General features: G+C 37.2%; 1 protein-coding gene across 1 annotated transcript; it reads left to right on the forward strand.

The window, feature by feature from the left end:
- Positions 1-229: 229 nt before the first annotated feature.
- On the forward strand, positions 230-24,488 carry LOC123670581 (cadherin-86C). The gene is made up of 14 exons (XM_045604087.1): positions 230-540; positions 7,130-7,310; positions 8,745-9,044; positions 10,083-10,284; positions 10,350-10,614; positions 18,911-19,017; positions 19,176-19,427; positions 19,882-20,080; positions 20,301-20,746; positions 20,879-21,162; positions 21,233-21,454; positions 21,510-21,744; positions 22,002-22,323; positions 22,412-24,488. The coding sequence occupies exons 1-14, from the start codon at positions 525-527 to the stop codon at positions 24,298-24,300; spliced, it is 4,920 nt and encodes a 1,639-aa protein (XP_045460043.1). The 5' UTR covers positions 230-524; the 3' UTR covers positions 24,301-24,488.
- The last annotated feature ends 1,796 nt before the right edge of the window (positions 24,489-26,284 follow it).

Genomic DNA, 26,284 nt, shown 5'->3' on the forward strand with positions numbered 1-26,284 from the left:
ACGCAGTTTCCGGAAGGCTAACAGTGTTGTACAAACCTGATTCAATAATAATAATAACCAATCTTCTATGCGAAAATGGCACTTAAAGAAGAGGAACCATGTCTATAATAAAATACGTTAAAGTAGAGTAAAGAATGCTAAGAAACACTTCCCTATCTTCCCAAACCTCCTTTCAACCCAAATCTTCAAACATTGATAGACAACAACGGTCAAGCGTTTGAAGGCGGAAAATAATCACCCGATCTTATCTCTGTGTTTTATGGTGGCGCTAGCCTCCAAACTGGGTAATCCCACCGTCCGAGGGGTTCGAGGGACGGTTTCTTGTGTGTACCCAGTGTCTCTAGGCGACCGCCGCTGACCGGCGGCTGACCAGATGACCAACTTATCTGGAAAACAGTCCATTGGGACGTCGACTTCGAGACTAACGCGAAAGAACTTTTTGGGGGTGTTGAAAGTGCCGCAAAAAATCGGGTGATATGAGGAAGACGATTTTTGAAAGGTTCTAGTGGTAGGACGAGGAAAAAATGTTGGTTTTATTGGGTGAGTTGGATGTAGGGTTTTGGATTTTTTGAAGTGGAAATGTTTTTTGTTGTTACTTTATACAGGGTGAATAAGTGCGACAAACTTTAGGGGTTTTTTCTGTATGAAAAAATCATGACAGTTTGGTATATAGCTTTTGTTCGCGAATGCTTTTTATTCCAAAATAGGGGGTGTTGAAGTTTTTTTTTTTTAAACGGATTATTTATTGCTCTGAAACCGGTAGATATATCCGAGTGAAATGTGGTCGGTTTGAAAAGGTGATTATTGCGCATTTATTTGCATACAATTGAGAATTACATGTTTATTATTGGGGCGCATATGGATAATATCTCTTTTTTTTAAATTGAACGCCACAGAGATATTTCAAGCTGAAAAACATGTTTGCGTTTCTCGTTCAATTTGTGACAAAAGATCTCTTATGTCTTTTTGTGTATGCTACGCCGTTTTTATGCGAAAAAAATCTCAACGCGTTTTTCATTTCTTCAATAAATTATTTATTTGATTTTCTTCGAAGGAAAACGTTGAATTATCGTTCAATTTGTGGTAACAAATCTTCTCTAGGCAAAAATTATTTATACTTAGTTCCTAATATTAATTTTCAAAGAATATCGTTGATTCTATCATATGAGTTGTTTGTTCAAATCCAACTTTTTAAATGGGAAGTTTTTGAGAGCTCGTTCTCTGAACAAATCGTCTGTAATTTTCGAATTTTGAGCCGGAAATGATCTCAAACGATAAGGTTCAATTTTCAGATATACGATAACTCGTGAATTAAAAAGGCCTAAAAAGTTTGCAGAGTAGGTTTGGATCATCGTTCGTTAATTAACGAACGAAGATCCAAACCATCCTTCACGATTGGCAATTCGTTCTAAATTAAAAATAACTTTTGATTGTCCTCCGTATGCGCATTAAAAATATTTTTAGATGAAAACTTTTCGGTCAACCCACATTTCGAATATTTTGCGGATTCGAGACGAGCGATCGCAGCGCCAAATTTTTAGTTCATTTTGTCCAACTTTTGCGGAAAAAGGCTGAACTAACGCAAACATTGCCTACTAAATTGAAGCCTTGAAAATTTCATGGGTCTAGGCCTAGAAAATTTCTCGAATTTTTTGAACTGGTTTTTTCCTGTGGAGTTTGTTTTTATAGGATTTCCCTCACACAATTTTTACGATTTTATGGAATTCCATTAATAATAGTGGAGGATTCGTCTCTATTATGACATTCCAATTTTTGAGGAAAATCGATAATTCAATACGAAATAACTTCATGTCGGCATATTCCGAAATAATATCGAAATCCACCACAGAAAAAACAGTTTAAAAAGTTAGAGAGATTTCCTAGGTCTAGACCCATGAAATTTTTAAGGCTTCAATTTAGTAGGCAATTCTTGCGTTAGTTCAGCCTTTTTCCGCAAAAGTTGGACAAAATGAACTGAAAATTTGGCGCTGCGATCGCTTTTTCTCGGATGCGACATAAAAAATTCAAAATTTGATGTATTGTATGGTCAAAATGATAAAATTTTAATCCTAAATATGAAATGACAGAACATGTGAGAATCTAGGCTTGAATATTTCCACGAATTCATTTAGTTACTAAAATATTTGCTGATTTACACTATTATATATCACTCATTACTTTATAACTTTTAGCTTCAAGTAGCGAAAATTTTAAGTTTACTCGAATTGGATTCCGGAGACAGCATTTTCCAACCATGATAAATATTGGCTACCTTTACGCGGAAATCTTTTGGAACATCTCTAGTCATCGTCTCTCTCCCGTATAGATCCTTGGATGTTCCTCATGAGTGTACAAACTTCCTAACTACCTTCGTTTAGACATGGTGGCCATCATCCATTTCAATTTTTTCTTAATAAAACTAACTCTTAGTTGGACCCCCCTGTATACATATTTAATATTTATTGATAAAAACTTTTCGGCCAACCCACATTAAACATTTCGAATATTTTGTCGGATCCGAGACGAGCGATCGCAGCGCCATATTTTCAGTTCATTTTGTCCAACTTTTGCGGAAAAAGGCTGAACTAACGCAAGAATTGCCCACTAATTTGAAGCCTTGAAAATTTCATGGGTCTAGACCTAGGAAATTTCTCGAATTTTTTTAACTGGTTTTTTCTGGTGAAGTTCGTTTTTATAGGATTTCCCATACACATATTTAACATTTTATGGCTGAAGAAGTTTTTCATGGTGTTTTTTCAGGAGATCCTTTCTATGATAAGATTGATCACATTTGAATGGTTTCTCCCCAGTATGAATCTGAGAGCCATAAAATATTAAATATGTGTATGGGAAATCCTATAAAAACGAACTTCACCAGAAAAAAACAGTTAAAAAAATTCGAGAAATTTCCTAGGTCTAGACCCATGAAATTTTCAAGGCTTCAATTTAGTAGGGAATTCTTGCGTTAGTTCAGCCTTTTTCCGCAAAAGTTGGACAAAATGAACTGAAAATATGGCGCTGCGATCGCTCGTCTCGGATCCGACAAAATTTTCGTAATGTTAAAAATGTGGGTTGGCCAAAAAGTTTCTATCAATAAATAATTTAATAGGGGGGGTTCAACCAGAGTTATTTTTATTTAGAAAGAATTGCATCATGAAGGATGGCCACCGTGCCTAAGTGAAAATGGTTAAGAAGTATGTACACTCATGAGGAACATCCTAGGATGTTTTACATAAGCTAGACGATGACTAAAGATGTTCCATAAGTAGTCCTTGTAAATATAGTCAACTTTACTAAGTCCGGGAAATTCTGTCTTCGGAAATCAATTCGAGTGTACTTCAAATTTTCGCTACTTGAAGCTAAAAGTTATAAAGTAATGAGTGATATATAAGAGCGTAAATCAGCGAATATTTTAGTAACTAAATGAACTCGTGGAAATATTCAAGCCTAGATTCTCACATGTCCTGTCATTTTATATTTAACATTAAAATTTTATCATTTTGACCATATAATACATCAAATTTTGAATTTTTTATGTCGCATCCAAGAACAAGCGATCGCAGCGCCAAATTTTCAGTTCATTTTGTCCAACTCTTGCGGAAAAAGGCTGAACTAACGCAAGAATTGCCTACTAAATTGAAGCCTTAAAAATTTCATGAGTCTAGACCTAGGAAATCTCTCTAACTTTTTAAACTGTTTTTTCTGTGGTGGATTTCGATATTATTTCGGAATATGCCGACATGAAGTTATTTCGTATTGAATTATCGATTTTCCTCAAAAATTGGAATGTCATAATAGAGACGAATCCTCCACTATTATTAATGGAATTCCATAAAATCGTAAAAATTGTGTGAGGGAAATCTTATAAAAACAAACTCCACAAGAAAAAACCAGTTAAAAAAATTCGAGAGATTTCCTAGGTCTAGACCAATGGAATTTTCTAAAGCTTCAATTTAGTAGGTGATTCTTGCGTTAGTTCAGCCATTTTCCGCAAAAGTTAGACAAAATGAATTGAAAATTTGGCGCTGCGATTGCTTTTTCTTGGATGCGACATGAAAAATTCAAAACCTGATGTATTGTATGATCAAAATGATAAAATTTTAATCTTAAATATGAAATGACAAGACATGTGAGAATCTAGGCTTGAATATTTCCACGAATTCATTCAGTTACTAAAATATTTGCTGATTTACGTTCTTATATATCACTCATTACTTTATAACTTTTAGGTTCAAGTTGCGAAAATTTGAAGTTCACTCGATTTTAATACCGGAGACAGCATTTTCCAATCATACAGCCGTAGCCGTGGTGGCCATTTGGCTGATATTGTTTTCTTTCGTTAATGGCATACCTTCCTCTCGTTAATTCAATGAACATCTTTTGATTTCTCTCAAAAAATATACTCGTTTTATTAACATCAAAATGAAACCTCTTATTGGAAAACTTTTTTCATATAAAAGGTAATACCCGAGTCAGCACATTTATTCATTGATAATCCAATTCATAATAGATCTAAACTCCAAGATCCATTCAGAAAAAGAGCACAAAAGAATATTTAACGAAACCTGAATAATGCCATTTCAATAATTGACCAATCTTCAAAGTACCTTACACAAATAGAAGCCACAAACCTCCGAATTATATATCATTGACCACTCCACTACCCTAACCCTTATTCTCGGACGTTTTGCTCCCCTATTCTGGGTTCACGCAACGGAAATCGAAAGGGTAAATGGAACGGACACGAACCCTATCGTTTTTTTTATTTCCAGGAGTTCGAACTTTGAACTGAACCTCCTAAGAACTTTTACTCTCTAAACGTCTTATCCTATAAATAAGTCATGGGGTTCAGGAATGTGGCGATAGACTGGAATTTTCGATAAAATTGATGTATTATTTGGGAAAAGGAAAAATCGAAGGTGGGACAAGTATTTTGCAATATACAGGATTGGCTTCAACCCCAAATCATTTCCAATGTCTTGTAATTACGTGCGATATAAGTTTTGCAATATTTGCTATTCGACTATTTCGCTATTTTAACTTGATTCGAAGCATTGAAGAATCTTTACAGGTTGAATAAGTGCGACAAACTTTGGGGGGTGATTTTGCATGAAAGTATATTTGAAGTTCGCTATACATACTATACTATATGCTATAGAACCCACAGTTTCAGAAACATTCGACTTTGAAATTTTGGAAAAAAATCAGTAAAAATTGAATCTCTATACAAAAATCGTTATATCTCTTGAAATATTCGTCACAGACCCCTCGAATGAAAATGTTTTTTGAAGATCGAGCTGTGATCTACACTAATATCAGTATTCGGGTCCATATCTTGCGTGCAGAAGAAATGGCAGCGTCGAGAAAATTATCCAATTTTTTTTTTGAAAATTTCAGTTTATAGCCTATAATTTCTGAAATAATCGACTCATTTCCAGAACGTAAGCATTTTCGAGATCCACGTAGTAAAAAAGTTTCATGGAGAGACTTTTAATTTTTGGAATTTTTCAAGGGTTATGTATGAAATTATCAAAAATTTTTCGATATAAAACTTTTCGGGTGAGTTCCAATATTAGGTAATTAGGCATAGTCATTCTACAGGCCACTCAAATCCATCAAAACTCAAGATTGTCAAATTAGAACCTATATTTTTTTATTTTTTCAGTTAATTCTACGTATAAAAAGAAAGAAGTTTCTGAAGCAAACCTTTTACCTAAAATGAATATTATAAGAGTTATTGAAAAAAAACTTCAAATGAGGAAAAACCTCAATTTCTAACTGTGTGGAGATATCTGAGACTTCCGGAAGAAATAGAAAGAAACTAAAAGTCGAATTTTCGATAATTAAATCTGACATTTCATGAATTGTAATTAATTATTCGTTGGGATTGTTGAGAAATCCATAAATAAATAAAATTTTCAATTACTAATAATTGATTACCATTCATGAAATGTCAAATTTAATTATCGAAACATCGACTTTCAGTCTTCTTTTTCGAAAATCACAGACTACTCCTCAGATATGAAAATTACCATTTCAAAAATATAGCATACTTGATATTTTTCTGAAGTCATGCTCGAAGTCCCAACATGTGGTCGGCTAGATCGCCTGACTTGACGTCTATTATTATTTTATATCTTTTAATCTTTCATAAAGGTAAAAGTTCATAGACGTTAGACCAGGAGACCTAGCCGGCCACCTGTTGTATCAGAAGTGTCCAATTTGGCTCACCCTGTACAAAAAAAATGACAGATTCATTGGGTCATTTTTAAGAGAAAAAAAAGGTTCTCTGAACATTATCCCGTAAACGTTTTTTTTTGGAGAACAGTGCCCGCTTCTTTCCTCCAGAACTTTTTTTGGTGGGCCATTGGTAGTTTAAGAGAAATGTAAAAAGAAACTTTGGTCCAATACTACAATTTTTGTTTTATTATTGTTTTGTCGTATCTGTTACCGATTTCTAGAAAGAAAATTCAAACAATTATCTCGTAATCCCCAGGAAAATCCAAATTATAATAAAGATACTTTTAGTAAGCTGTGATAAATAAATTAATTATAAGTTTTGGTTCTTATCTACCCGGTCTTTGGTGCAGATTGATAAATATTTGATAAACTGGAATAATAAGAAATTAGGATCACAAGAAATTTTTTTTTATTTATTATATTATTTTTTATTTCTTAAAGAAACCCAAGGAATCTCTCATTTTTCTTTGTACCTACCTCCAATTTAGGCACATCCTGTATATGAACATTCCAACTCCGCTGTTGTGTAGTTTTCGTGAAAAATAATAATAGCTAGGATCCGACAAAGAATCTCTAGCTTTTACTTATGGTTAAATTTTGATTAATGACCCAACCGTGAAAATTATGCAGCATTACTTAAACGGCACATTATAAAATCAATGAAGAAACATAAACTCCCCTTTTTAAATAGAAGAAAAATCAGAAACACTAACACTTTTTATTTTTTTTTTCTTTCCCACAATAACCACTACAATCAAAACTCGAAAAATCTCTACAACCCAAAATCCCCACCTCCCTGTAAAACCTACGTCTACAAACATTCCTCCAAACACCTTCTCCAACCCCTTTCTGCCTCCAATTAACCGCCCCCCTCGTTTGTTTTCGACAGAATGGTTGCATGTCAAAGGCTTCTTCTGGCGCCTCTCAGAGTGTGCGATGCGATCGTTGCTGCTGGTTTGCTGCAGTCCACTCACCCTCCTGGTCGCCGCCGCCCCCAGATTCGACCCCACTGCCCTACTGGCCAACGTGCTGGTGCCCGCGGATTCGTCCGTGGGATCCGTCATTTACAGGTGAGCTAAAAAAAAAAATTATTTTGTAAGAACTAGATTGTTATTTTGATTTTTTTTTTAATGGAATTGGCCTTGACTTGATGGAAATTCGTTTTAAAGCGAAAGTGGTTATATTTCTACTTTTTATTCTATAAATTTAATAAATATAATTTTTAAAATTCCTTCAAAACAAACTGAAATTAAACGTAAACAACAAAATTCAACAAAAACAACACAAATATTACATCAAAAGATGATAAATCAGAAGTCACTAAGTTAACCTATAATGATTGCCAAAAATTATACAGGGCGATCATCAATTGTAGGTACAAAAAAAAATGAGAGAGTCCTTGGATAATTTTACGAATAAAAAGGCCAATAAACATGGGCCTTCTAACGCTTTTTTTTCTAGATACATGGTGTTTCTTGTAGTTCTAATTTTTTGCGAATATTATACCAGTTTTTCGAATCTTTATTAATCTTCGTTACAGATTGGTTGAATAACTACCAAATATTATAATCAATTCATTTAGTTGCCTTCTCTTGACGATTACTACAGAATTTTTAAATTTTTTTTTTCTCGAAATTGGTAGCAGATACGACAAAACTACAAGAAACCAAACAGTGTAGTACTGGACCAAAGTTTCTTTTAACATTTTTCTGAACTACAAGTGGTCCACGAAAAAAGTTCTGGAGAAAATAAGCAGGTACTGTTTCAGAAAAAACATCACCCCTGTTAGTTAAATATCTTGTGAAGGAAAGTTGCTATGAGAAAAAACTTAAAAAAACACCCTGTATCTAGAAAGAAAAGCGTTTGTTGGCCCATGTTTATAGAACTTTTTTTTGTTCGAAATAATCCGTGGAATCTGTCATTTTTGTTTGAACCTCCAATTTAGGAACACCCTATCAGCTAGTATACAGGGTATTCCACCATTGACGCGACGCCATATTAAGCTCTATTAAGCGCTGAAATTTTTGATTTTTTTTTTGACACAGTTTTATTAGGCTCCATTAGAGCTACATTTTCTAAATGTAAATGACCAAACATGTTTTTTCTTATAGAACACCCTGTTTTCAGCACTTCGAGAATATAGCTCTATAGCGTAATATGATGCTGTGTCGAAAAAAAAATCGAACATTTCAACGCTTAACTGTAATAGAGCGTCGCTTCAATGGTGGAACACCCTGTATACGTGACAGTTTAATTTATAAAAATTTTAGTTTTTGAAGATGTAAAATCTGAAGATGTTACTGTGTAGCGAAACAATTAAAATTCATAGAATTGAAAAATAGAAACTATAATTTTATTTTCCTGTATTTTTAACATATCCTCCTGAATAAAGCAAATATCATTAAAAAGGGTAAGACCTCTAATCTAATACCAAGAAGATATTAGTACAAAATAGTTTGAGTGTTCTTGAAATTTCATCTATCTATCTAATGCACCTTTTCCAGACTGAGAGCTTCAGACCCAACTTACGACTACCCCTTGACCTTCTCCATAACAGGAGACTACACAGCCGTCTCAGTTGAGTCCCTAAACTGCACCCGTTTCAACTCAGTGTGCCAGGCCAACGTAGTGGTGCGCAAGAAGTTGGTACCCCTGAGATACTACGACTTTTCTGTGAGGGTGGAGAGCGTGGGTGGTGCCAGTGCCAACATAAACTGCTCGTTCAGGGCTACCAACGCCACTACACCATGGGGAGAGATATTCCCTGGAGCCCCCACTCTTTTTATGGTCTCGGAGAAAGCCAGGTGAGAAAGGAAACTTGTAGAAACTCGTATACAGTGCTGGCAAGCTGATATATCAGGATGTAGTATGAATGTGTTAGAAAGAAATGTATAAAGAAGTCAAACTGAGGTGACAACGTTTGTCTTTCTTGACTTCCACAAACAGTAAAGGTACTCTTATCTATGGAAAACGTCAACTTGGTCGAAATCGGTCTTAGTGCTATCTTTCTATAAGTTTGTTAATTTCATCAAGTAACCAGCTATTAACTTCTTTTATTCATAACTGTTTCTAGTTCACATATTCAGATAGTTGTCTGGTTCATTCAGATAACCACCTGAAATTTAGGAAAGAACTCTATGAAAGAAGAAGGTTGCTATTAGAAAACTGCATTCATTTTCCAAATTCTTGTTCGCCCTTTTAGTTGTTTTTTTTTAGTTCCTTCTGTTTTTAAGTATGTTGTAGATAAAGTATTGATTGCATTGTGCTGTGATTTTAAGGTCTATTATGATTTATATCAGAGCTTCTCCTGTCATCTGCAGCTCGCCTTTCAATTCAAGAGCTAATGAGCTGAAATGGCTTTATGGAGGTTGCATCCTCATTCCTACAAGTTTCTTGTTGGTTTTATCAGGTCATTCAAATAAAGACCTAGAGAGTAAATAGAATGGATAGAAAGCACGCTTCAAGTCAACACAGGAAATAAAGATCTTTTTTTGTATCGGGATTTAACACTCAAAACTTCTACAAGAAGAAACCAAAGATTGAATCGGATATTGATATATTATCCCTTCAATAACTTGTGGAGAAACACGAATTTAATCAATTATTATTCCTATTCAACAAGACTTATTTGGAAGATCCAGGCATCTCTTCTTTGCTCAATTTAATGTAGCAATGATGATCGTAATGAGCAGTTAATATTCTAATCAAACGATAATGTAGTACCAAGTGAAACTCCTCTCTACCTAAATCCATAGCTTGACGAAAAATATAATCTCACTGAGGCACCATATCCGGCAAAATCCAAAATCATTATTTCCCTCACTGAGAATGATACTTTACAGGAGGAACACCGACTTAGGTTCAGTGATAGCCAGAGGCAATCCTGCCCTCCCTGATCCTGTATATTTGGAGCTGTGGGGTTCTCCCCAATTTGCACTCCACCAAAGGTTGATCAACTTGAGGGACGCAGAGGGTACCGTAGTGCTTCTCAGCCAGCTCGATTACGAGGTTAAGACCGTTCATCACCTCACCGTACTATCGAACGTAAGTCGAGAATTTCTAAGTCAGGATCGAAGCTGGTTACCTTGATTTGTATGTTCATTCTTCAGAACCCTTACACAGACGTGAAAGACGACACCAGGAACATAGCAGGATGGCCTCTTCTGGTGGTGGTGTTGGACGAGCAAGACACGCCTCCAGTGTTCACTTTGGCCCCGCCGACCACTGTTTTGAACCCCTCTCTGACTCCTGGAGATGTCATCCTACAAGTGAAGGCTGAAGATGGGGACAGAGGAAAGCCTAGAGAGATAAGATACGGCCTTGTACCAGATGGAAGTCCTTTCTATAACTTCTTCGAGATGGACGATCAAACTGGTGAGTAGCATTTTTCAGGAATATTGTTTCTTGAGAGATTGTTTTGGAACTGCTGTATTGAAGTTAGGAGAAGGTATTTTAGACAAAATATATTCATTGAAGATTTGGTTCAAATAGGGACAAAGCCTTCTATGATAGAAGCATTATGAAGATGGATTCTCTTCCGCAGCAAGTTGTCGAACAGATGATTGTGAAATTTTTTATAAAGCATTGAAATGAAGCGTAAATATAGAATAACTTCAAGCCCTACCAGATAGTTTGTTATTCCCATTAAGAAAAAAATACCTCTTGAAACCACAGTGTGGCAAAACAATTGTAGTACTGCATATAAAAGGTGTTTTTTTAGAGCTATAGAACTTTAAATTGCAATAAAACAACGATGGATTATTCGATTGACATGAATTTTATTTATCCGCAAGATAATCTTGTGGCATTACATTTTAAATATGATTTCTGGCATATGACCGCCACGGCTGGCTCGGATGTAGTCCAATCTGGACGTCCAATTTTCGATGACTTATTCCAACATTTGTGACCTTATATCGGCAATAACACGGCGAATGTTGTCTTCCGATTGGTCAAGGGTTTGTGGCTTATCCGCATAGGCCAATGACTTTACATAGCCCCACAGAAAGTAGTCTAGCGGTGTTAAATCACAAGATCTTGGAGGCCAATTCACAGGTCCAAAACGTGAAATTAGGCGGTCACCAAAAGTGTCTTTCAATAAATCGATTGTGGCACGGGCTGTGTGACATGTTGCGCCGTCTTGTTGGAACCACAGCTCCTGGACATCATGGTTGTTCAATTCAGGAATGAAAAAGTTAGTAATCATGGCTCTATACCGATCACCATTGACTGTAACGTTCTGGCCATCATCGTTTTTGAAGAAGTACGGACCAATGATTCCACCAGCCCATAAAGCGCACCAAACAGTCAGTTTCTCTGGAAGTACCGGTGTTTCGACATACACTTGAGGATTAGCTTCACTCCAAATGCTGCAGTTTTGTTTTTTGACGTAGCCATTCAACCAGAAGTGCGCTTCATCGTTAAACAAAATTCGCTTATGAAAATCGGGAACAACGGCAATCTCATTTTGGGCCCATTTGCAAGCGTTGTGCAGGCGTGAGTCTATTCATGATGAATTGCCAAACCAAACTGAGAATGAATCACTTGACAGCTGTTAAATCGGTCTCTATCTTGAACAGTAATGCCAACTTAAAGTTATATACCTCGAAAAAAAACACCCGTTATTAAAAATATGTGGCAATTTAGTTTACATTATACCTATACCTATAATTTCAATTTTTCCCATAATATCAGGTGTGTGAATAAGTCTTTCCCGTTTTTTTTTCACATTTTGAGCCTTTATTGTGAAAAAATGGTTACAAATGAATTATTGAAACTATTGGCCATCGCTAGCTACAACTTTTCCCCATCTTTCTGGCAACATACGAATCCCGTTGCGAAAAAATTCGACCGGTTTGGCCTCTATCCAGTCATCCACCCATTTTTTGGCTTCCTCGTAGGAATGGAAGTGCTGGTCAGCCAGGCCATGCGTCATCGATCTGAAGAGATGGTAATCAGACGGAGCAATGTCTGGACTATACGGCGGGTGGGGTAGGACTTCCCATTTGAGCGTTTCTAAGTATGTTTTCACCAGCTGTGCAACATGTGGGCGAGCATTGTCATGTTGCAAAATAACTTTGTCGTGCCTGTCGGAGTATTGTGGCCGTTTTTCTCGCAGTGCGTGGCTCAAACGCATCAATTGTCGTCGATAGACCTCGCCTGTGATCCTTTCATTCGGTTTCAGAAGGTCATAGTAAACCACACCTAGCTGGTCCCACCATATACAGAGCATGAGCTTGGCGCCATGAATATTTGGCTTGGCCGTCGATGATGATGCATGGCCGGGTAGTCCCCATGATTTTCTTCGCTTCGGATTATCGTAACGGATCCACTTTTCATCGCCAGTCACGATACGATGCAGAAAACCCTTTCTTTTATGTCGCTGAAGCAGCTGTTCGCAAGTGAAAAAACGCCGTTCGACGTCTCTCAGCTTCAGTTCGTACGGCACCCAATTTCCTTGCTTTTGGATCATTCCCATGGCTTTCAAACGCTTGGAAATGGTTGTTCGGTCAACTCCCAATGCTTCAGCAAGTTCTTCTTGCGTTTGATACGAATCTTCAACAAGCAAAGTCGCCAATTCTTGATCTTCAAAGATTTGCGGCCGCCCGGAACGCTCCTTGTCTTCCACGTCGAAATCGCCACTTTTGAAGCGTCGAAACCATCCGCGAACACTTGAATCATCGACACAACCTTCTCCATAAGCTTCCTGAAGCAACCGATGCGCCTCGGCAGCAGATTTCTTCAAATTGAACCAATAAAGTGAAACTTTCCGCAAATGACGTCGACTCGGCTCAAATTTCGACATTTTCACGATTTCAAAAATTTATGATGCGAAAAAATTTCAACTAATGTGTTAGTGTGGAATTGTTGACAGATGAATAAGCTTTGATTATGACATATGTAACCATTAAATACTCGCACAGTATTGGTGGCGCCATCTCTTACAAAAAACGGGAAAGACTTATTCACACACCTGATAGTTAACAAATTCCCATACCTAATATCCCATTAGAAAATTGAATATCTCGATCTATAGTCAATAACCCTTCGGATATTCGAATTGTGTAGGCTCCAGCGATTACAACTTCGCATTATCGGACAGATCTAAACACTGTACACAATATTGAATATTTAATCAATTCCGTTCGTTTCTGTTGAACGTTAACGACTTGAAGAACACCTTATCTTGTATCGTAAATAAACGTAGAGCCATAAACAATCAAAATACGGTGAATCCGTCAGGTTACATAATAATCTATAATTCGATATAGATACGAGGGAAGATAGCAAATTGATTTACTCATATGAGACTACTTCGACCATGCAAGAAAATTGAAAGAGATTTTGGATTTTTTCATTAATAGGTTATTACTATTTTAGTAGATATAGAATATTAAGAATTTAGTTTGGTTTGGCAATACATCATGAATAGACTCACGCCTGAACAACGCTTGCAAATAGTGCAATTTTATTTCGAAAATAATGGTTCTGTGCGGAGTACGTATCGCGCACTACGGACATTTTATTTTGTTTAGCGATGAAGCGCACTTCTGGTTGAATGGCTACGTCAAAAAACAAAACTGCCGCATTTGGAGTGAAGCTAATCCTCAAGTGTATGTCGCAACACCGTTACATCCAGAAAGACTAACTGTTTGGTGCGCTTTATGGTTTGGTGGAATCATTGGTCCGTACTTCTTCAATAACGATGATGGCCAGAACGTTACAGTCAATGGTGATCGGTATAGAGCCATGATTACCAACTTTTTCATTCCTGAATTGAACAACCATGATGTCCAGGAGCTGTGGTTCCAACAAGACGGCACAACATGTCACACAGCTCGTGCCACAATCGATTTATTGAAAGACACGTTTGGTGACCGCCTAATTTCACGTTTTGGACCTGCGAATTGGCCTCCAAGATCTTGTGATTTAACACCGCTGGACTACTTTCTGTGGGACTATGTAAAGTCATTGGTCTATGCGGATAAGCCACAAACCCTTGACCATTTGGAAGACAACATTCGCCGTGTTATTGCCGATATACGGCCACAAATGTTGGAAAAAGTGATCGAAAATTGGACGTCCAGATTGGACTACATCCGAGCCAGCCGTGGCGGTCATATGCCAGAAATCATATTATAATGTAATGCCACAAGATTATCTTGCGGATGAATGAAATTCATGTCAATCGAATAATCCATCGTTGTTTTATTGCAATTTAAAGTTCTATGGCTCTAAAAAAACACCCTTTACCTTCAATTAAGGAATACCCTATATGCTTGTATCCATCCTCCCAAAAGCTGATGCAAACCTACTGTCCAGTGGCTACTCCAACACGAGATATAGCCGAGAATCAATCAACGATGTTCTGGTGGTGTTCAGGATATTTCCCTAGTTCCTTCCATTTCAACTTCGAAAACCAACGAATCCCCAAAACACCAAACATGTTCTGTCTTGCGTGTATCTCCTTCAGATGACAGAAGAGTCAAGGTCAAGGCTGAGAACGCGTGATGGCTGTGCAAACATGGTGTACGATTATAGCTCGACCATGTGAAAGTTTATTGAATTATCGTCCATACGCATCCGTTCAGTATTCACGGAATATACCCCGGTGTTAGGTCAGGAATGACCTACATTCCTAGACAATTCGATAATGACCAATGGGAATCGATTTTGATTGATGATTTGCTTGGAAAACTTTTTACGTGGCATGTTTTGGACTTCCCGGAACGGTGCATCGGTTCTTCGAATTCTATTATGACTATTATGAGTTGTCAGGGAGTTTGACACATTAACCAAGTTGGAAATTCAAATTATTCACCCACGTGGAGTCAAGGATTATTGACAATTATTCATCTGCCTCCTTATAGAGGGTGTCTTACTGCAAATGCAGAATAATTTGGATAGTGTAAAACAGTGTTGAACATTGTCTAAAGTTTACTAGTTTATGAGATACAGGGTGTTATATTTGGAAAATTCCAGGTCTTTTATAGACGTGGTTTAGTCAATTTTACACCTGACGATCGGCTTACTACTGTATTAGTATCTTCAGAGGCTGTAGATTTATGTACATATACTCTTTTCACTGGAAAGGGTGAAGCTATGGGTTTCATATTGTTGGTGTGAGTAAAAGTATAAAGAAGATCCAAATTTATCCATTTCTCGACCCGCACAACATTTGGGCCTCTCTTACTGCACGCTATGGCGTGTTTTTCATCTGGATTTACATCTACATCCTTTAAAGGTCCAGTGACGCAAGAACTGAAGCTGACTGACCATGGAATGCGTAGAACATATGCTGAATAAACGCTTCTACAACAACGTTTAAATGAAGATTTTTTTTGTTATCAAATTTTCTTCAGAGGCGATGCACAATTTTAACTCGGTGCCTATGTAAACAAACAAAATTGTCGCATATGAGTCGATAAAAATCTTCATGTAACTTCAGAGAAACCATTACATCCACAAAAAGTCACTTTATGATGTGCAATTTAGTCTGGTGGAGTGATTAGCCCGTACTTCTTTGAAAATGAAGAAGGTATCACTCAAAGCATCAATTATCATCGTTATAACTAAGTTATTACTGATTTGTCTGGCATAAAATTAATGATAAGGAATTGGAAGAGATGTGGTTTTGGCAAGATGGTTCGAACAAACCACACAACATTATCCACTTTGGCTTTATTGCAAGAAAAATTCTCAGGACACGTAATTTTTCGTTTCGTCTTACCATAGAGACCATTAAATGTATATCTAACCCTGTACATGCATATCTACATCTTGAATTTTTTGTCCTTATGTGACCCCTCGTATCGACTAGATGAAAAATAAAATTTCTTGGACGATACCAGAGGTTTATTATTAGACTTAATAAAGCGAAAGGGGCTCTTAAGTGATCGATACACACCGGGTAAAAAGCCTCGTAGCCAATCTGCAGAATCTCGTTGACACGGTTACATCCAATTACAATATTTACCACCTTATTACCCCAGTTGCATAAAAACCTTTGCGGAAATTCCTTTCGCTTGCGATCGACCTCTTTCCATATTCATTCACTTGTTTTCAGCGGTAATGCCAACTTTCATGCGATCCTAGTTCGTTAAGTCAGACGCCCTATCAAATAAAATATCTTAGTGTCCGTTTTTAAATTTATCCAACTTCTTCCTAACATAATATGGGTAGGTACTGTGAAAAAATTTACAAGACTGATTTTTTTTATGACGCCTACTGTAAAAATCGATAGGTATGTACTTTTATACTGAATGAGAATGAAAATAGAACACATTCAAAAATAGTTGTTCTTTTATTAATTCCAAGAAGTTTCTACAAATTAGGTTCAAAGGTGGAAATGAAAATTCGAAAGTAGATGCTTATGTATATGCACCTGATTGCTTGATAATATCAATAATTGCCTAGAGGCACCTGCCGGCAAAGTCACCGGATTCAACTCCTGTCGACTGCTTTTTGTTGGGGTTACTTGGTTCAAAGAATTTACATGAGAGGCTTGAAAATTTGTACGTTGTAGATTCAAGGGGGCTTTAATTGCTCCACGGCCTAATGGTCTATTGGCTAGAGATGTCCAAGCTCTCCCTCACCAGGTAATCCGGATAGTCTTCTTCCTGCAGTATATGCACTCACCGTTTTCTTCTAGACTCATTATCATGAAGCCTCTCATGATAATGAGTCTAGCAGTCTAGCACTGAGATGGCAATGTCCAGTGAGGAGATCTAGAACTTTTTGGAATTATCCAACCCTGGAAGTTTCCGCCAGAGTGTTTCTCTCTTGGTTTTCCCCTCTCCTGAAGCTTCTCTTGTATGTACATTTTCCTATATCACAGAAAGGTTCTGAGCCAATAAAAGGAGTATGTGCTTGTTTTCTAATAAGTGTCTTGGTCTCTTCATTTCCTTGTATACCCCAGTTAACGAGAATCCAGACTAAACAGACTTTTTTATTCTTGCCTGTTTCGTTGACTTTTTTTGAGCACTCCAACGCCATATTAGAATCAGTGATGTATGAAATAAACCAAGTAAGAAACTGTAGTGACTCTGTCTGTTCACAGATAGCGCTATGGCTGTACGCGCCACACGCGGATTTGAAGGGGTCGTCACGTTGCAGCAGAGTCACTTCTCCATGATGGTGTGAGAAGGTGTGTCTTAGGTAGAGATCGCTGTATGGCCTAACTGACGAGTCCACCGGCCATCTCGGGACTAAACACCAAACCCCCGATAGAGGGCGCATCTCGTACTTGGCTCGAGAAAAACTCGCCAAAAAACTATCAGGCTGCAATTAAAGCATTGGGCACCATATCATCGATATAATAAAACAAAATAACAAATATTTAAAAATAATTAATTGCATTCTTCTTATTTTTTAGCTTCAAATAAAAAAATGTGCTAGACAGCATTCTACCGTTACAATATTATATCACTATCGAATTGTAAAATCTGGGCTCCATTTGTATTTTTTTTTCAGTATAGTTCTCAAGCCATTTCTGTCCATACTAAATGTATTCAAACGAACAACCGTTGTTCCCTCTGCCGTAATACAATCAATATCGAGTGCATAAGAACAAGTGAAGTTTCCGTGTTCCACAACAAGTCGCCGATTTCAATAAAACCCAGGAGTTATCATGACGACAAATTAACGACGCCCGTAAAATACAGACCTCGATGCGAATCTAGACAATGACGAAACTTTTCGACTAAAGGGGGTGAGAGATCGCGATGAATCACGGTGCTAGAAATCGTCGCGTGTACGGACTACATTAGCTCTCCTGAGTGTTTCTAATTCATCATTTTTAGACAGCGGTTTGAGTTTTTTTTTTGTTGTTGTTGTTGGCGGTGAAAATCTCGGTTGGCCGTTGGGAATTTTAGACAATTTTAATCAATTTTGTATTCGGGAAAACAACAATTTTCTTGTAAGAGTGAAATCTTTGCAATATTTATGGTAATTAACAAATTTAATTTGTCAGGTGTTTACTGTATAGCAGAATTGATTAAATACAAGGTACGCCATAATCATTTTGGCATTGGCATGACGTCACTGATGACGAATCTAACTAGGTATAGCCACTTCGAAAATGCACAAGAAACCGAGAAATGTCTAATGTTTGTGTTGTCAACCTTTCTATGTTGCTGCTTTACTTATCACAGAATTTCATCTCAAAGATATAATTTTCACCATCTTTCGAAAGAAGCATAAACTATTTGCTCCAATTGTAATCTATTATATCTTCTACGTTATTAATCTTGTTCCAATATTTTTTGTCCGAACAATCTGTGAAATACATATTGAATATCAATAATTGAAGTTAATAATACAATATACTAATTGAGTGTTCCCTAACAATTTGACTGTAAGTGGAAAATGTTTGTATATTCCTCCTGAAAAAATTCACCTCTAGAAGAGTTTTCGGTAATCCCTCTTTTCGTCCCCATCAAAAAAACTGCATGATGATGCATTTTCCCTACGATACTTGTTAGCCTGCCTTTCCAAGAATAATCGATTTTCTATCGTCAACGCAAACACTTTCCCTAACATCAATCATCAATTATTGAGGCCAATTTACCTACAATGAATAACCATCTATCATCCATCTTCATATTGACAATAAAACAACCCTTAATGATATGAACGCTGACGTCTCAATCACTGTAATTCGTTGTTTTAGGGGAGCTGCGTTTGGCGAAACCTTTGGGAGAAATCATAGCAGCCAGTCATATGAATCAGCCCATACTTCTGACTGTTGTAGCTGAAGAAGTTAGAGGCAATGCCGAGGTTTGTGTTACAAAATCAACGTACATTAAGAACTTACTCAATTTCATATCCAGAACACTACATATATTAGTTATTTCCATAGTCTTTCGAAGAGATGATACAATTTTGGCACATCAATATTCATTCAACCTAATACTCTTGGAATTCCTTATTTCCAGGAACCACCAGCACAATCGTCAACTGTGCGTTTAGCACTAATACCACCAGGAGTAACAGCAGGATCTCCAATGTTCGGTTCTACTGAATACAACGCTTTTCTGGACGAAAACTCATCCTCTGGGACTGTCCTGAAACTCAACCAAGCCTCCATACGTACCCAACCTGGTGACGTTGTGACTTTGGAATTGGTCAACAACAATGGTACCTTTGACGTTAGTCCAAGCGTCGTTGAAGGACAGGCAGAGTTCCAAGTAAGTAGACCTTATGTTACCACCGTTGGTTTATATCAGTATCTTCAGACCTTCTAGATCTACAGTTGAGTGGCTTCATCTGAGAAGTCTACTACTGCTTGGTTTTTTCTGGAGTGAGAATCTTCCAGAAAATCTGAAAATAAGTATGGTAAAATAATTTTTCCAGGGAGGGCACAAATCTGATATCAATTGAGCCAAAAAAGCTGAACGTATCTAGCTTCAAGAATATCCAAACATCTAGTTGAATATTTATAATAATAACGCAAAAGCTTCTTCCTCAATTTGTATTTAGAGTTAATGAACTCTCATAACTATTTATCTACCTCTCAGCAAGAAAGATTTATCAGTTTCATCGAATTGTGAGCTTAGTTTGTAGATCTTTCAACCTAAGAATGTCACTCATCTCTATCAACGATAAAACACTTTATACCTAGCTACTATCTTCTTCTTCCAGATAACCGTGCATGATCCTAAATTGTTGGACTATGAGGAGAGAAAATCCGTAGTTTGTGAACTTGTCGCCAAGGAAATTGGCACCGGAAACTTCACTGCCAAAGCCAAACTAACAGTCCTGCTGAACGACGTCAATGACAATGCCCCTGTATTCCTGCAAGAAAAGTTTGTTGCTTCAATACCCGAGAACGCAGAAGCAGGTAGGTCAAAATATTAATATGTAAAAGAACTGAAGCAACATAGGTATACTGCCGAACTTCTTTTTTGGAACAAAAGTAAAAAAATAGAAAATGAAATACAAAATATATTGCCGAAGGCTTTCAGGAGCCACAAATTCTCACCCAACGAAGTAATTTTTGTCAAGAAATGTTTGTCCAACTCACCAAATGATAATGTATCACAATTTTGTGAATCCTTCAGGTACAACGGTGCTGACAGTTCAAGCAACGGACATCGACTCAAGTCCAGGAAACAAAATCCAATACACCGCCCTAACTGGACCTGGTTCAGACCTCTTCACTTTAGATCCAGAAACAGGCCTTATCGTCTTAGCTGTTTCCAACTCCTTAGACGCTGAAACCACACCTAGCTACGAGCTAACTGTAGAGGCAACAGATGAAGACGGAAAGGGAAAGAAATCCTACGCCAATATCAACATACAACTCATAGACATAAACGATGAGAGTCCAATTTTCGAAAGAGACATCTACGAGTTCATAGTGAACGTAGATAGGACTGGGTTTACCACAGAAGCGTTCATCAAAGCCTTGGACAAGGATATCACTGCCCCCAACAATGAAGTTAGGTACGAAATAGTCGACCCTGTTCAAGGTTTGGTGTTGAATGATGTCACAGGGGAGCTAGGGGTGAGTAGAACGAGGAAAATTGTGAGAAAATCATAGCTTTTTAGTTTAATGATTTTTATTTACTCTCTCACTCCTTTGAAATATTCTTACATTTCGCTTTTACATCTACAAAAACTATATTTTCTTTTCTAGCTGACCAAAACCTGGAAACCAACTGAGATGGTCACCTTGACTGCCAGAGCTTGGGACGGTGGTATTCCAAGGTTGTCAACAATATGTGAAATAAGAATATATCCGCCAGAAACCAATTCAAGAACCATGACCTTCATAGTTCCTGGAAGAGACCCAGATGTCGAAGTCATAGCAGACATCCTAAGGACCATAACTGGCGCTAAAGTCACCATTAATGAGGTGAGGTCCTACAAAGGCTTCGAACCTGACGCCACAGACATCAGTAAGGACACAGATACAGAAAGGTGAGACACAAAGAAGTTAGTTACTTTTGGTAGAGAACATTGAAATGAGCGGTTCTTCCTCACCTTATAGAAGTGTTGTGGTAACGACGGTAAAGTACTCCAAAGGTGGCGTCATCGATGTTAAAAAGATCCAAGAGGTGTTAGACCAAGAGTACCGACAAAGACGTGGAAGAGTCGAGGTTAAGGAAGCCTCAAATGGTAGTATGTTATGGCTGCTCTTTCTTCTCCTCTTCTTACTCATCCTCTTGGCGCTCATATTGCTTTGTTGCTGTCTTTGGGACAAATGCCCTTGGTGAGTTTTATCTCTTGCAATATATTCTCTTCTGTTAACCAAGGAATATTTTCAGCTACGCTTCTTTGAACAGACGGAGGAAGGTAAGATCGGCAGAGGGTATCAAGATTATAACCTCTAGTCCAGGACAAGGGCATGAAAGTAAATCCGTTCAAGTGGCTGAATGGTTTGGGAGAAGAGAAGCTTGGACTCCTGAACCAGCCACTCTTGAAGTTGAGTCTCTCAAACGCCATGAAATAGAAAGAGGATCCGATAGAAGTAGAGTACAATTCCAGAAGACACAACAACAGGTAAGTTAAATTCATTAGTTTAACTGATACAAAAAACAGAGTTTGGTGACTTTCTGATCCTGTCCCTAGATTCCAGTTTATTCTACTCAACAATTCTTTCAACTCCTTCGTTCGTTTGAGTTTGTAGTGAACTTGTGTTATAAGGAAGCATAATTCATAATCATTTACGGAATACTAGTGTAACAAACTGAATTGTTAGCTCTAAAATGTGCACTATTTCCTCCAATTCTACCCTTCAGTCTTTCAAATTTCCACAGGCAAACGAATACTACGTGAGAGAGGGAAATGCAGACATCCTCCGTTTATACACCTCCAGAGATATTCCTCCACAGCAGCGCACTGTGGGAGAAAACACCTATCTTCCAGATAGTGGGAAGGACATACTGATGCGAAGATTTATGGAGCAACAACAACAGCACCAGAAGCTGGAAGTATTATTGCCTAATGCGACTGTTGGTAAGCTACAAGCAGAGCATGAATCCTTGGAGGCCTCTTTGAGGCAGCAGAACGCTTTGCTTAGGCAGATACTGCAAGAACGTGAGAGAGATCTTAAGCTGGAGACGCAGTCTTTACCAGCCGGTAAGTAATTCCCTAGAATCTCTCAATTATAGAGATTCAACTCAAACCACTTATTCTATCATAAGTACAATTAAATCTGTTTTTTCAGGTACCCAGACCGACCAAGACGCAGGCACCCAAACAGACCCTCATCTCTTCCGTCCTCCAAAAAGAGAAGTGCAATCCAACGAGGAACAAAGCGATGGAAGTGATGAAGATCTAGCTAGGGTCAAGGAGAAAGTTAAAAGAAGAAACGGTTATAGAAGCAACAGAATCAGGACGAAACGAAGGATAAGAACACCGATACAAGAGGAGTCCGAAGATATCTTGGACGATGCTGAGTATTACGATGACGACTACTCTTCCAGAGCCTCAAGGGTGAGAGGAAGTAGATCGGAGTTGAGACAGAAACGTGAGAGTAGAACTCAATCGGGAATCCGCAGAGACGTCTTGAAAGAAATCACAGATTCCTTACGCCACGAAAGGGAGATGTACGAAAAAGATATTCGAGACAAAATTGTATCTGACATCACGAGCAGTTTGAGTAGACACAACAATGAAACTAGAAAATCTGCTTCAGATTATAGACGAGAAATATTTGAGGATATTTCAAACGCTTTAGGGAGACAAGGTCGAGCAACAAGCGAAAGCCACTTGATCAGGAATGACCCTCAAGAATACCTTATCAGAGAAATAGCCGACTCAATTCTAGACCAGAAACGACAACGAATGGAAACACAAGAAACCACATCGACCACTTTTCCAGAAACTACGCAAGACATAATCCAGGAATTGGTGGCTTCTTTCAATCAACCCAGAATGACCTCATCCAAAAGACCAAGCAGAGCAACCAGTGAAACTAGAATTACCAAATCAGGTCTACGTCGAGAAATATTAGAAGAAATAGCAGCTTCCATGGCTCAAGGCAAAAAGAACTCGAGCGAATTGAAAAAAGAAAGATCTAGAAGTGAATCTAGATCGACCAGGTCTGGATTGAAACGAGAAGTATTGCAGGAAATAGTGTCATCTTTGACTGATCCAAGCGTGTCGAAGACTGTTAAAGATGAAGATCAAACCACCAAGCAACAATCATCCAGTGCCACGAAGAAAGAAAGAAAAAGAAGCGAGTCCAGATCAACCAGATCCAAATTGAAACGAGATGTTTCGATTGAAATGAATGGATCTGGTGTTTCGAAGATTGGAAAAGGCAATGATCAAGACACCAAGCAGATTATACAAAAGTTATCCGATGATGTGAAGGATAAGGTTTCTGAGGAAGAATTGAAAAAGCAAATCCTTCAAGGCTTATCAGCAGCTGTAGATCGAAATGAGTTGACACCAAGTGATGAGAACTACTCCGATGATAGCCTAGATGAAGGAAGTCCTAATTCGGGATCTTTAACCAAAGGACAATACCACTCTGAGTTAGATTTGAGGTCTTCACTCGGCCAATCCGACAAGAAACCTAGCAAGTCTAGAAGCCAAACTGATTTAAGTCGGATTGGTAAAAAGACTACAAATACTTCGAAGAAACAAGAGGAGAAAGAAGTGAAAGACGAAGGAAAAAACACGAAAAAAGGTAAAAGACAATCCAGGTATATGGAGTGGTATAACAAGAACTCCAAAAAACCGGAGAACCCTAAGAAGAAGGTTGAGGAACCACGTCAAACTGAACCTGCAGTCGAGAAGACCTCGAAGGACTTGGAGAAAGAAAAAATCGAGGTCAAAGTATCACAGAGACTGTTGAAAGAGACGGAGTCTAGTGCTAGGAAGAAGCAAGGGAAGAAGAAACCACCGTTAGGACCTGAACATCCGCTGCTCCAGCATTCTGAGCATCGGTTCGAAGCTCAGTATCCTAGAAGAGCTGAGGATGACGGTGATTCTGGTATTGCCATGACTAGACCTGCTATAGCTCAGAAGAAAAGTGTGTTCACCATAGCTTACAATGACATGCATACGAGTCAGATCCATGATAATCCTACGGCCACGCCACCGTGATTTTGAGAAGAAGACTGAATATTGGTTTCGTGAATTTGAGGGGTGTCAAGTGTAATATATTAAAGTTAAGATGAATTCATTGATGCTATTGTAAATAAGTTAGGTTAGATTAGGTTTGCTATTGTACATAGGTTTTTACCACGATGATTTGTAAATTATGTTTGGAGAATATAAAGAAATTACTTCTTTTTGGTATGTTATTTCAGAACCTCGCTTTCACTGAAATTTTTTGATAGAAAAATTCTCATTTTATCGAGTTGTAGCATAAATAAATTCTGTCAAAAGTAAAAAATTGAAAAATTCCCAACAGTTGCATCAGCCTCATTTTCGAATAAGTAAAGTATCATTGGAAAACCCTTCACAACACAAATATATTAGGTCTATATTTCTGCTAACATCGAGGAATTGATTTCGATTCAAACTCTCTCTATTAAATGATTATTTTGTGGGAAATTAATACTAATTGAGTATTCTAAATTAGAATTAGTCCCTATTGTTTAGATGATGGATAATAACAAGTTGTAAAACTGCTTCTTGTTTGAAGTTATTTCCATCACAAGAATCGAAGTAAATTCTTCAGCAGGAATACGTTTTTTATGAAATACATATTGAAAAATAATGAATAGTAGGAGAAAGTATAATATTGACTTTATTAGATCGTATGAAATGGGAATCATAGAAAGTGAAAATTACTTGTTTATTCTAGATATGGAGTAATAAGGATAATCAACAGTTGATGAACGGTCCAGCTAAAATATACTACTCTATTTTCTGACCTTCCCACGTAGCTAAATCCTTAAAGTTCAAGGTGAACAAATTTCGAATGTAATTTGCCAATATTTTTAAGAGTAATCATTACGCATAATTCGAATGATAATAAATTTTTTCGCTTCAAATCTTAATGGGGATCCGTCAAGGTTCATTCCTATCTCCCAAGTATTTCGAAAAAGGGGGGTTCTAACAATAGGGTATTCGACAGTATAAAAAATATCATCCAATTTATTGACATTCTCATAGAAATTATTGAAGGTATGACACCATTTTTTATATGAATTGCATATGTTCAAAGTACACTATCAAAAGGTCATTTATCCTATTATTGTCAATAAAATCTCGAAAAAGATGGTAAACGAGGAAAATTTAATTGTAAAATATCTTTTTGTTTAGAACAATTAATGAATAAATAAAATTGTTATGAAAAATAATAAAGATTGAACTAATAGATAAAATAAATACGGAAGCTACATGCTGATTTGCAATGATAGTTCTATGGTTTTATTTTGGTCAAAAAGGAAAATCATTCAAGTAGATGAACATGAACCCTAATAATTTCAACCTGATAATAAATTAGCAAATGAATATTAATTTTCTCTTGTGGGCTAATTATAAAAGGTATTTCCAAATTAGACGTGAACCGTGTAAGTATGACTCATTTGCTGTCGTTTGTGCCATATTTAGTGATAACCAAAAATCAACAGTTTACGAAATATTTGAGTTCTTGTGATTTTCTCGTCTTACTTCATTGTTCCTCAATTTTTTCAACGTTGATCAAATTTATTTATAATTTTGGATTATTTTCGTGGCCAGCGAGAAGTCCGGATCTAACACCGTTAGAACAGACGAAGCAGCGAAAGATTGAGAGTAAATTTCATGCGAAAAGTAACAACTTGAAAAATAAGAAGGTGCTTGAATAAGGAATGGTAGAGGTCATTAGAAACATAATTTATGAATACATTTTCCACTGGGGTTTAGAGTTTAATTGCAAAAAAAGAATATTTAATTCATTACTTTCCTTTCTTTGCTTCTTTCCCTTTCTAAATAAAAATTTACTGAAACGAAACTAGTGCTGCATTCTAATGAAAACCTTTTTAGGAAATGAAGAAGAACAAGTTTCCAAAGTAATTTGTAAAAAATAAATTGTAGAATTCGAAAGTTGCAGGCAAATTGATACAAGAAATTTAATATTCTTTTCTTTATATACCAA

Source organism: Harmonia axyridis, chromosome 1 (assembly GCF_914767665.1).
Source record: "Harmonia axyridis chromosome 1, icHarAxyr1.1, whole genome shotgun sequence".
In the NCBI taxonomy this organism is placed as follows: Eukaryota; Metazoa; Arthropoda; class Insecta; order Coleoptera; family Coccinellidae; genus Harmonia; species Harmonia axyridis.